We start from the raw sequence: 12,443 nt of genomic DNA, 5'->3' as shown, positions 1-12,443 counted from the left end.
GAAGTTCGGGCAGGAATGGCTGGGAAGCGTGACAGAAACACTGCATTCTAAATTAAATGTCAGCGCATGTTAACGATCCCCAGGTGGTCGAAATTACTCCGTAGCCCTCCACTACGGTTCCTCTTTCTCTCTTTACCTTTCACTCCCCCTTTCCTCCCTTCACTTACTGCGCGGTTCAGGTATCCACAGAAACAAGTGTGACGGGTACTGCGCCTTACCCTTCGAACCAATAATAATAATAATAATAATAATAATAATAATAATAATAATAATAATAATAATAATAATAATAATAATAATAATAATAATAATAATAATAATAATAATTATTATTATTATTATTATTATTATTATTATTATTATTATTATTATTATTATTATTATTATTATTATTATTATTATTATTATTATTATTATTATTATTATTATTATTTAATTAAATCACGCCCGCACCGCTCGGATGTTCTCGTTGCTTGCCCGACGGGGTTCGAAAAATCGTCACACACACACACACACTGAGATTAGTGCTTTGGTGGCCGAAGCTGGGTAGAGTCGGAGTCGGACTTTGGTGAAAGCCGCGTGGCCTTGCAGTCGCCGTCTGGCGGTGTGGACGTCTTGGGTTCCTTTACGGTGACATCTGCGAAAAAGCAGCGTGCTAGTCAGTGGACAATTTGACTTATATGACCCGACAGAGTAACAGTTACCGAGTTTGTGGATAGAGGTGAAACGCAGGAGCAGGTAGCACAGCGCACAGAGGAGCGTAGATGCCACCGAGAGACAGCCAAGATAGAGAAAAGTCTGCCTGGCACCGATCCTGTCGATGCTAGTGCCGCCTATCAGACTGCCAGCTGCAGAACCTGGAATAAACAAGGGAAGTCGTTGAGGCAGTATTGAATTCCCAGCTCTGGCTTGCTCCGACTATGGTCCTATAACACCCCAGATTAGTCCCGACATTTAAGTATTATTGCACTGTTGGCTTCCCTGCGATGACCCTAAGCTTCATGCGCTCGTCACAATACCCGTCCTGCACGCACGTCTCCACTGCCGTAGTTTCAGTAAATAGGTATTTACATGCATTTTAATGTTGCCAGTTTTTTTATGCAAAATCAGCCATGCCACCGTATTTTGCGTATTCTCTTTTATAGTAAGCATTTTGAGGTTTTTCAGGCCCATACATTTAAACAGGAATGGAATGCGAACAAGTACTTATATTCTCGTATATAAAGTACATTTCTCATTTGTCTCAAGATAGTCCTTTACAACTGCTGCAAGTATGAGTAGATATTTGAGTAGACACTTCACCAAGAAGCAGGAATCAAGCTATTCTTATACTGCTACTCAAACTGCAGACTAAAAATGATTTTCTTCTCACATGCGTTCGTATCTAATTCCCATGTGACTGTACATCCGAATTATATGCCAAGTTAGAATGCTATATGTTTGCGTCCGTGACCTTCAATCGAGTGCGTATGAGTTCTTCCATTAGATCCTAATGAAAAATAGCCTTGCATGTACATTAATTTAGGTTTTCTTTAGTGTTTTGCAGATATCAGCGATGAACAGACCAGGCCAGTATTATACATACAATATATCCAGTTATCATGGTAATTGCGCCCGCCTTATGTGTCGTTAGGCGTGCTGGTTGCGTAATGCTGCGAACCGTTTCGCTTCGACAGTAGTTGGAACTTTGCGGGCGCTCAGGGGCAACGGGACATCGACAGCTCACTTTCGCAATGGGAGCATTGAAAGCACTCCGTTTGCTTGCATCGGTTGCGCAGACTACTGTCTCAGAAGGCCGTGTACTTCCCCAGGCGACATCGAATGGCTCGTGGATTCGGCCGTTGATGATCTGATGCTAAATTTAAGAAGATGAAGTTTACTGTACAGGAATCGGCTGGTTAGTCCACTTGTGTTATTAGGGATGCTGGGCTGCTGCACAATGATCAGAGTATGCACAGGTCTACCTGTGAACAGGATAAGCTGAGCCAGATCAAGAGTAGCTTAGCTTTTGGGTCTACTTCACAGCGTGCCCAATTCTGCAAAAACCCCAGTTCTGCCATAGCTTGTTAGTCAATATACAGGCTCACAAACGTGCCACCGTGCAGTTGCTCTTTGTCATCCAAGCAAGTTTCAGTCTGTGTCATATGGCAGTTTTTTAAGCGGTGTATACACCGTTTTACAGTGCTGCCTGCTGTCTGTTAATATGTACAGAGGTGGTGCCAACAGAGGCCTCTGTGTCTTTGAAGGACTGCCTGCAATGCAGTTGGGTTGCACGCAGAGACCTCTCTTTTATTGGCCTCAGCCCACACTCCGTCATCAAAGGACAACTAAGGGTAGCACAGTGCCATTTGTGTGGAAATATGGTTGGTAGATCATTAAAGAGTATCATATGTCCTCATTAAGTGCACCGTGAGAGCGAATACAGTTTAAAAGCACAGCTGAAAATTGCAGACGCTAGAAAATAACATGCAAAATACTTCTGATCGAGCAATTATTAGGTCTACGGCATTATATCGGAGTTATAACTCAGCAGTCCCAACAGTGCGAATTCAAGCTCACCTAGGCCGTCGTACATGGCCCCGAGGATGCAGACCATTGACGCGGCTGTTCCGGGCCTCGCCCTCGTCTTAGCGAATACCGCCATCGCGGCGTACACCATCGGAAACACGGCTCCACCAACGATGTTTACGGCAAGAGAGCCCCATACGTTGCTCAGGAAAGAATAGCCCAGTGCCTTACAGGCGAACAGGGCGAACGCCACGGAGTACGAGTAGAAGTATCCAATGCGCTGCAGTATGTACGTTGAGAGGAAGAACAGGACAGGCTCGGCACCGAAGCACTGCACCGTCTTGGTTAGGCCTATGAGGTAAGTTGGTGTCCCCAGGTCCTCCAGGAACCACGTCTCAAACGAGTTGAGGAACCCGATCATGGAACCCGCCAAGAAGGTGAACATCGTGAAGAGCATGATTTCCAAACTGGACAGGAGTTTCCCGATATCCCCGAAGAAGTTGACCGAGACGTCGGCGATACGCATCCTGGGTAGGAAGAGGATGAGGATCATATCCAAAGCCATGCAAGTGGCAAAGACGTAATAACACGGCTTATAATTGGTGAAGCCTTCACCACTGCTAAGGTCGACCAGGTACCCTATAAGCGGCGATGACATGCCGTAACTGAGTGTGCCGAAGAGACGCTGTCTGCCGAAGGCGTTGATGTCCGAGCCCAGAGCGTTGCTCACAGCAGCGTCGCCAACGTTGTTCAGCGCTGCGGCCAAAGCGAAGCCGAGGATGGCGGACACGGTGTAGATCCAGAAGTTCAAGTTGTGATATAGAGCAGCCTCGCACGAACATCTGATCTCACTTGGAATTCCGAGGGAAACGTTGAGCAGGGAACCGGCTTCTTGAAGTTGTTTACAAGCATTAGACGCATTGGTGAGCATTAATTTGTTTTCCGAAACTAGACGGGTCTCCATGGTTTCAAACACGCGCTCCTTCGTAGACAGTGTGCAGAGCAGAGAATCGCTCCCACCAGAAGTGCACTGTCCTGTCCCTGAACTTCCTTTGATGTTGAATTCTCCGAGCGGGCAGTCTAAAACACCTTTATACGCCGCTCCGTTAGATATGGCGCTGGGACAAAAGAAGGCGATGCCGTAAAACAGCGTGCATAGCACTTGCAGGACAAGGATGACGGCAGTGACGTTACGAGTCCTGTCGATGATGAAACCGCAGACAGGCTTGAACACAACGGCGGTCAGCGGCATGACGGCGAAAATGACTGCCATCGTGGCAGCGCCGATGCCATTTTGTCGGCCTACGACGGCGATGTATGGTCCGACACCGGCTTCTCCTGGAAGCAGGAGCATAAAGAAATGAATAAGTTCACAGTGAAGCAACGACTAAGCCACGTCAGTGGCGTGAGTGTACATTGAATTGGCTGACCGGTGTTGCAAGTGTCAAGCATTTCTGTTGACACAATAACATGTCACTGTCACAGAAAGAGGAAAAAACTAGAAGCTCTGAACTGAGGTACAGGCGAATCAAATTTAGATCAGTATATAACTGTGGCGTATACTGGCTCCGGGCAGCTGAGGCTGCCGCACGAAGGAATCATGGGATCACCGTGGAGGCTCCGTAGGCCATGACGTCACGCCCCCAGACATGTATGAAAGGGGGAGCGGAGGTGCCTGGTTGGTTAAACCTCTTGAGAAGCTGCAGCTTCACTTGGGCGCACCTGGTAAAGTCCAAAGAAGCAACAATAGTTAAACAAGCCGAGAAAAAAATAAAACTTTGCCAGGCTTAGCCACGTGAAGCTACCGTTTCTCACCAGGTTTAACTGAAGCTAAACTACAGCTAATGTTTTACATTTCTTTATCCCACGGATTATTGTTTACGCTAAAATTAAATTATTGCACCCTTTTCTCACACCAGCGCTCAGGATCCGCCGTAGAGAAGGTGTTTGCGCGGACGGTTTGCGCTAGGTTCGCAGCGCTCAGGACCTACTGCTGGAACCGGCGCGCGCCCTGTTGACGCGCCTTCGGACGATTTTGTAATCAATGCGTTTTAAATAACTATAACGTGCTTGCAATTCAGCTTGTTATCATAGATTGATCGTGTCAGGTCGTTAATTGAAACCAAAGGGGCCCCTAGCTGCCGTAACCGAGAACAGTGACGACCTCTGTGACAACGCCGAACCAGAATTCGCGATAACAACAGTGAAGTTCGGTAACCGCAGTTGAAAATATGCTGCCCCGTGATGTAAGGAGCCAAATTCGAACTGCCTGCTCTCCTTTGCCGTGCGCTCCGTCGCTCTAAACCAGCGCGCAATCGGCATTGACTGTTCTTTTCATTGCACCAAGCTGTGAACCACGACGATGTCCTAAGCCTGAAACAAAAGAACACGCAGTTCAATTTCGCAGCCGTAACCACTGCAAGACGTCAATTGGCGTGTGGTTCCCACCAAGCTTCATGTGCATCTGTAGCGCGCTCAGTTTCGGTTTTGTACGACAAGAAGCATAATAGCCTTCTCCGTATTGCGATGAAATATCTTCCCCGTAGTTACATTATTTGCCGCGCTGCAATATACACGTCGGCACAATTCAACCAAATCCTTTCAAATAGCTACTGTCTCCTTGTATCCAAGAGCATCTGAATAAGTCTGCGAGCCATGCTCAAGGAATGTGGGAATCATGCCGAAAAAAAAAGCACTAGCAGAAGAATAAAAAATAGTGGTATAGTTAACAGTTGCACTTTAACATTCTGGCAAAGTATCCTTTTTTTTTTGTGTGTGTGTAAAAACGCCGCCGCCCATGTTTTACACCGTTTTACACCATGTTTTAAACCATGGGGCATGCTCTATTTACGCACTCTAACAATAACACCTGTAACACCTCGTCCACCAGCACAAACAGCAACACCAACAAAACGTGGGCACGGACAAAAATCCCACGCGCTCCTGAATAATCTGCTCCCCAAGCTACATCTTCACGCTTTGTTAGCAGCTTTATTACGAGTCCAATACCACGTCATGCTACCATACATATTGGCATTGGCATTCGTTGACAAACATGCGTGCTCTTTATTCGTTACGTCTTTAATTCTTTATCGTCGACACAGAAGAGGCTCTACGTACGTACCCGCTATGAACAGGAAGTAGTGAAGCTTGAACGGCAATAGCTTCCGGTTGACGCAGGCCGGGAGCCAGGAGAAGGTCCTTGTCTGCTGGGCCGAGGTTTGCTGCCTGCGCCAACACAACAAAAAGTGGGTCAGCATTGTATACGCTTGTTTTCGCTGCAACCTGCAGCACCTGCAGCTGGAAAAGGATAACGTTACTGACATAATCCACATCCCTCCCGCGTTCAACAAGGAGAAAAAGCGCCCTCCGGAAAAGCTTGCGCTTCGCTGCCACATTAACAGCATTTTTTTTTTTCATTTTAGAGTTATGGCATTATTAGACTAAATTTAATGCTATTTTACTATTGTATGTTGCAAATGCTCCACAGTGTGAATGTAGTCATACGTATTAGTCGGACTGCCGATTCCAAGCAGCCTTCGCTCTTAATTACGATAAACAAAACTGCTGGTTTTGCTCGCTCATCATATTCTGATAGTAAGGCATGCTAACTCGCCGTCTCAAAGTGCAAATACTCTGCAAACGTGAACATTGTATTTAGGAACAAAATATTGGCAAACTACAAGGCAGTAGAAGGTGAACATGGTGTTTCTCAGAAAGGTTAAAACCGGGAGTTCGAGTCCTTTTTCCGAAGTAGTGAATATTTTCATTGCCAGTTGCGGAAGTTTTTTAGTATATCTGAGGGACCTTTCGTTTCTGGGTGCAACCCGAATTTCCTTGGTTTTTACGTCCTTAAATGAGTATAGTGGGAATCGTGTAATACTAAATGTCTGTACGTATATCGAAGAGTTGTCTTTGCAAAGTATTTCGCAGGCGCAAAGCGCGGAAGGACCGTTGTGCCTACTAAACTCTTTCAAATCGGCTTCGTTTGGGACTGTCCGTAACTGCATACATCTTCGCACGTGAATCATCTGAGGCATTGGGTGAATTTTGAGTGATCTAGAGAAGCACATGTTGGTTGCTTTAAATGTATACTGCTTTGGTGATACTGCATGAAGGGCTTCCACGCACTAACAGCGTCCTTCCTTGACGCTGTTGGGTGTTCTGAATGTCAAATATTAAGGGGTGAAAATGTTACCGAGTACGTCCAATGCCATACAGGTCTGGCATTAATGCAGAAACTCTATACGCACGTGAACGACATGAGGAAATGACTTCATGCGAGAACTGAGCCTTGTCAATCTTCTGTAGCTTGATATTTAAAGCTTGTTTTTCTATCTCTTGTGTGCATAGCGTCCTGCGATGAAGCGAATGTAGTGCATAGTATACTCTTCTTACTAGCAGAAATATCCTATGAAGAAATGTGACGAGAGAGGAATGGGGGCTGTCAATAAACGGGATTCGTGTACTATTTCCAACTGAAAACTAACATCTCTTTTTACTATCAGCCTTGCCAAACAAGCGCACCCACGGCCACGCGCACGCATGCACGCACACAGGGAGTGTCCTATTTCCAACTGAAATATAACAACTATTTTTGCCATCAATCTTGGCACCCACCCTTTTCACACGCGCGCGCGCGCACGCAAACACACACACACACACACACACACACGCAAACACACACACACACACACACACACACACACACACACACACACACACACACACACACACACACACACACACACACACACACACACACACACACACACACACACACACACACACACACACACACACACACACACACACACACACACACACACACACACACACACACACATTTTAGAAAGAAAAAATGACAGAGGTTCTCTGTTGAATCCGTTATAATGCGAAAGCATGGCGATTTTTTCTCGTCTTGCTTGATTGATTTAACGCCATGTAATTGCCGTTTTTTTACACGATACTTATCCCATATAAACTTTCTGTGGCCTATGGATCTGGTGCGCTGCAGTTTGAGCTATACATGTGGCGCCATCTGGGAGCCATGCACCGTGTCAAATGGCGCAGGTTTAACCATAGCCTCCACGATCAGCTCTGGTGCCAGGACGCGCTTGATCTCGGTATAGTCACGGTATTAACCAATACGGATAGTCATAGGTGATGGTGATGATACTCATAGGCTCTGGCGAACTTGAAAGACCCTTAATTGGGGGACTCGCTCGTTGCAGCCGCTATACCGGACCGAGTTTAAATTACCCACTCGAGGCCACGTAGTTGTGACCTCAAGAAACATCTTAGCCAATCAGAGCAACGGCACAAACAAGATCGGATGAGATTCTTGGTCGATGGTGGCGTCCTGCGTATGAGTCCTTGCACACTAAAAGACAACTGGCGTAGTTTTCAGCTTCCCCTTAGAAGGAACGCTTGCGCAATCAACGAGTTTTGTCAGCGCCTTCTCACGGTTTCATTGTTCACAGGAATGCAAATGAATAAAAATTTCTCGCTCGCCCAAATTCTCATTTCGTTTTTCATTTCACTGCCAGTCTTTGCAGGCTATTTAAAAGAGTAACTTGGGAATAAATACATTACAATATCAGGCTATTTAAAAGAGTGACTCAGGAATAAATAGATTACAGAGCAAATTTCAACGAAGAGACTAGTCCGACACAGCATACAAACGAATGTTTTGAACCAAATTAAAGTAGCCGACCAATGAACTGGTAAGACGAGGTACAAATTGTACTGTTTTGGTGTAATAGCGCTACTACAGCCGCATATTCACAAAAAGCGCACACTTGAGGCTCTCAAGCCGACCTGACCTTGTAACTTAGCGAGCACCAACGGAATAAGAAACTGCACTGTGAATGGGTTCTTATAAGGCCAAAACGCCGAGATCGGTTTCGCTGGCCACTGCGTTAGACCGACCTTTTCGGAACCAAAATACACAACCTGTATGCCAGAACCGTCAGCCGCAACTAACAAAATGGCTAAAATTCTTACATAACTTTAAGGAGTCACTGCCGGTGAGGTCAGCCGGTTTTTCACGTGTTAAGGTGACAGTCTTTCTCGGTGCGCTTCAGATGAAGACATCGCTTTCACCTCATCTGGCAAAGTTTCGCTAAAAAAACAGGATTGGTGGTATTCAGTTTGGATGAGTGGCTGTATTTTGAAACCTGGCCTCCATGCGAAGCTGAAAAGACGACGTCAGTGTTCCATGCGCGAATTTACTCGGCGAGCGCCTGGTTTCCCTTCACTGTTGATAGCTGTCTCGGATAAATAATGCAATAACGCAGCCTACACTTGTCTGGACAGGTAGTGCATGCTTTCTTGAATTAGCATGGGGGCTGTAGTCCGAGGTCGTTAGGATTGTCTGACGCAGAGCATTGCTTTGCTCGACGACGACTCTGCACCAAGAGCTTGCGAGCTCTTGCGAAGTGTACCGTAATGCTGCTGCACTGTCCTCTGCGTCGTCCGCGGGAGAGGCGAAGCCAGTGACATCGGGTCACGTGGTGCTCGTCCGGACTCCAACGGTTCCATCTGTCGTGGGAACCGGCCTTAAATGACGAAAAATATTAAAAATCCATCCCATAGTATAGGTTATGGAGGGCAACGAGAGGGTTTCGAAATATGCGCGTGCGAAATCCAAGGCAGAACAAAAGCAATCAATCTCCATGATGAAAAATAGCGCGAAAAAGTACACGAAGGACGGAAGGAAGACACGGACAAGCGCTTGTCCGTGTCTTCCTTCCGTCCTTCGTGTACTTTTTCGCGCTATTTTCCATCATGAACGTTAACCAACTCGCCCAACTTTCGGCATTACAATCAATCTCTTGTTAGACAAACGCGTTGCGCCATCTAGCGGGGTTAACACAAACCATCACAGCACAGCAGTCTCGCGCTGCTCTCGCCAGGGAGCAGCAAATGATTATCGAGCTTAGGGTGCCTCGATGTAACGCGCCGCCGTACAGGGTGGAGACACCGCCGTCGACGGCGCCATGTTGGGGCAAGCGTAGACACGGCGGGCTACGGAGCGTCGGCCCGATTTCTTGTTCAGCACGCTCTTGTGCTAGCAGGTTCAGCTGGTTAACGTTTTTACACACATACTCGCAATCCTGAGCGCTTTCTTGCTCGAAAAAAAAAATGTGAAAGCAACTACTGCTTGCTAGCATGCGTAGTTCTAAGAGGAAATGATCAAATTGCAGATGGTAAGCATTTACTCGTTCGTCGTCTCGGATGCTCAAATGCGGTTATTTTGAAGTCTGGCTGTTTTATAAAGCAATGCACTTTGCCCTGCCGGACATGAATGAGTTTATGAGGTTCATAACATTCAGTTGCGTCTATTGCTATAGATCAACAACGATGTCTACGTTTCAGTCAGTCGTATACCGAAAATTATTTGTATCGCAATGGCCCATCGTGAACCGTAGAAAGACACAGCAAAAAACGATGCGTAAATCAACCTTTGACACGTGTCGCACGCTGATGTACACGGCATTTTATTTCAAAACAATCCCCATCAAGACTTCGAAGCAGATTTTGGATGCACGCCTAGGACAAATCTTTTAAGCAAGGTTGGCGCCAGCTACAGTTTTGCTGTCGTACATATTCGATTTTTCTGGCTGACTTAGCCAATTCAAGTAAATGTGCAAGCGCATCGTCCCAAACCGCTCTAACAGTCTGTTTATCAGCTTTGGGTGTTCCGCGCAATCAAGCACTGGAATCGGAACGGTTTGTTCGATAAGACATTAAACGGAGTTTGCTAGACTCTTCAAATGGCAGATATTTTATTCTGATAAATTTTTACACACAATCAAACAATGTCGGGACAACCGTTGACTTGAGGAGCCGCCGTCAATACACTGTGTTTGCCCTCGAACTGGCGCTGAAATGAGATAGGCGATGAAACAGTCATTTTGCGTCTTTTGTAGTGTGCACGCAAATTAATGAAATAATAAAAACATTATGAAAGCAATGCGATATTTACATGTGCGATCGCCAATTTTTCTATGGATGCCAAGCAAGCGACAGCACCAATTCGGGTGACAGGCGGTCAAATTTAGCTTCACCTAAATTTGGCTTAACCTCAGACGAGTGCGGGGACAACAGGGTGTGCATATCGCCTCGCGATGCTTAATTAATAACACAGGGAAGGAAAAGCTGCATTCGGGATGAACTTTTGTACTGCGCAAGCACCTTGCTTCCTCACGACCGCTTTCACAAGATGATGCCGCTACACCATTCCAGCTCACGAGATCAGTTTCTTTGTGACTTGTCGAGCTACCAATCATATACTTAAAACGACCTAATTATCATGAGAGCCCAATTTTTTATATTATTGCGAAGCTCAGAAACCTCGCGAAAAACTGCTTCTGTGTATAATTAAAAAAAAACACAGCTTCAGAGGACCTGTTATCTCTGTTTCGTGAAATGTACTAGCGATATGCCGGGCACACTTGCCAAATTCCAACGGGCCCATTCACGAGGTTTTCTTTTTTTTTTGCGACCAAAATAATTGTTACAAACTGCGTTTCACTTCCTACTCTGTCGCGAGGTGACACGCCATTCGTCGCTCTCCCTTGTATTATTTCCCGAGAAGGAGAGAGAGAATGTAATCCGTGTGAATCTGAAGCCTCGGCGGTTGACACTAGCTTTCAAGATCGAGTGTAAAGGGGAGCGATCAAAAGGGCGCAATGGTGCATTCCTTTGCCAAATACCAGGCTCGACCTTCTCCGCATGTTCTTGGTGTGGCTATGAACACAGAAAAGGAGGAGATCCTCATCAACAGATATTATTGTGTGACACTACGCGAATGATACTAAAGTCGATCGAGTGTCACTCACTGAAAGTTACACTAAATTTTTCCGAGTGACTACAACATAGCAGACGCAATTGTCCATATATTTAGCTTATAAGCCCTCACGTACGCTGAAAATTCAAAATTTAGACTTAAAAACACACCGCGCTAATCCCGATGCCAGGCAATGAGATGCTTCAACCTGCTTCAACGTTAAAGAAGGCAGACCAAAATTGGCTGCGCAAAACGCTAGATTGGGAAGCCAAAACCCGCACAAAGTTCGTGCTTACAAGCAGATGGGTGTAGCGGCGTGAGGTAATGTCATTCCAAACAGAAGTGGGTAACTGCATTAGAAAAGTACAAAAATATATTGTAAAACGCTTTCGTATAAACAGATACAGACCGCAAGAAAGACGACACGCGCACATACGCAAGCGCTTGTGTGTGTGTTTGTCATCTTTCTAGTGGTCTGTGTCTGCGCTAGACCTTTTTATGCACAATCGAAATGCACCTATTCGCTCAAAAGAAATTTTATGGATGCATAAAAGCAGCACAGGCATGGTGGCTTACCTCGCAGATCTTCGCGTTGCCATTCGCCGTCCAGTCTTCACGCTTCACTTTCGCCTCCCATACATTGCTCCGTCTCTTATCCCGTGGAAAACAAAATCGTCTGGCTTTTTTTTTTTTTTTTTTTTTTTTTTGCTGAGCCAGCACAGAATGGAACCCAAGAGCCTGGCATACTAGTTTCCTTGACTGAACACAGTACAATCTCCCAGCGCACAGCACAACCGCTTCGGACACTCCGCAGCAACTGCACGAAGCGACTTGCCCCAAGATGGCGAGCGCGGAGAATGCGGCGGCGCGGGGCATGCCAAAGGGTGTCACCACCCTGTACGGCGGCGCTGTTATCGAGGCACCCTAATCGAGCTTCGTTCTGCTGTATATAGGGAGGTTAAGGGATGCTTGATATAGGCTGTTGAGCGCTGATGAAGCTTTTATAGTTTGCTGTTGTGCGAGTTCAAAATCCCCTTCCCTTCACATTCCTCCTGGAGTGCCTGGCTGTCATCGGCACAGATGGAAGACAAGCTTGCCTTGGTAAACCAGGCGAAGGATATGCTGAGTGCTTAATCTGCGC

General features: G+C 46.1%; 1 protein-coding gene and 1 long non-coding RNA gene across 2 annotated transcripts; both read right to left on the bottom strand.

The window, feature by feature from the left end:
* Window positions 1–521: 521 nt before the first annotated feature.
* Window positions 522–3,796, bottom strand: LOC146208504 (major facilitator superfamily domain-containing protein 6-like). Its single transcript, XM_084578729.1, has 3 exons — window positions 2,560–3,796; window positions 705–857; window positions 522–637 (listed from the first exon to the last, which is right to left on the bottom strand). Exons 1-3 carry the CDS (start codon window positions 3,779–3,781, stop codon window positions 522–524), a joined length of 1,491 nt encoding a protein of 496 aa, XP_084434855.1. The 5' UTR covers window positions 3,782–3,796.
* A 6,376-nt stretch (window positions 3,797–10,172) lies between these two features.
* Window positions 10,173–12,173, bottom strand: LOC146208503 (uncharacterized). The gene is made up of 3 exons (XR_014703392.1): window positions 11,879–12,173; window positions 11,599–11,652; window positions 10,173–10,396 (listed from the first exon to the last, which is right to left on the bottom strand). It is a non-coding gene; the product is annotated as an uncharacterized LOC146208503 (long non-coding RNA).
* Between the last annotated feature and the right edge of the window lie 270 nt (window positions 12,174–12,443).

This window comes from Amblyomma maculatum, chromosome 1 (genome assembly GCF_055883805.1).
Source record: "Amblyomma maculatum isolate TAMU_Amacu chromosome 1, ASM5588380v1, whole genome shotgun sequence".
Classification (NCBI taxonomy): Eukaryota; Metazoa; Arthropoda; class Arachnida; order Ixodida; family Ixodidae; genus Amblyomma; species Amblyomma maculatum.
Note: the sequence above shows the minus strand (reverse complement) of the source record. Positions and strands in the feature narration are given on the sequence as shown.

Excerpts from the sequence above, each read along its gene's own strand:
- LOC146208504 (XM_084578729.1), bottom strand. The coding sequence starts at position 3,781 with ATGGCAGTCATTTTCGCCGTCATGCCGCTGACCGCCGTTGTGTTCAAG. Across the intron at positions 858-2,559 it reads GGCCATGTACGACGGCCTAG|GTTCTGCAGCTGGCAGTCTG; the intron begins GTGAGCTTGAAT and ends TGTTTATTCCAG. Across the intron at positions 638-704 it reads CACCTCTATCCACAAACTCG|ATGTCACCGTAAAGGAACCC; the intron begins GTAACTGTTACT and ends GCTTTTTCGCAG.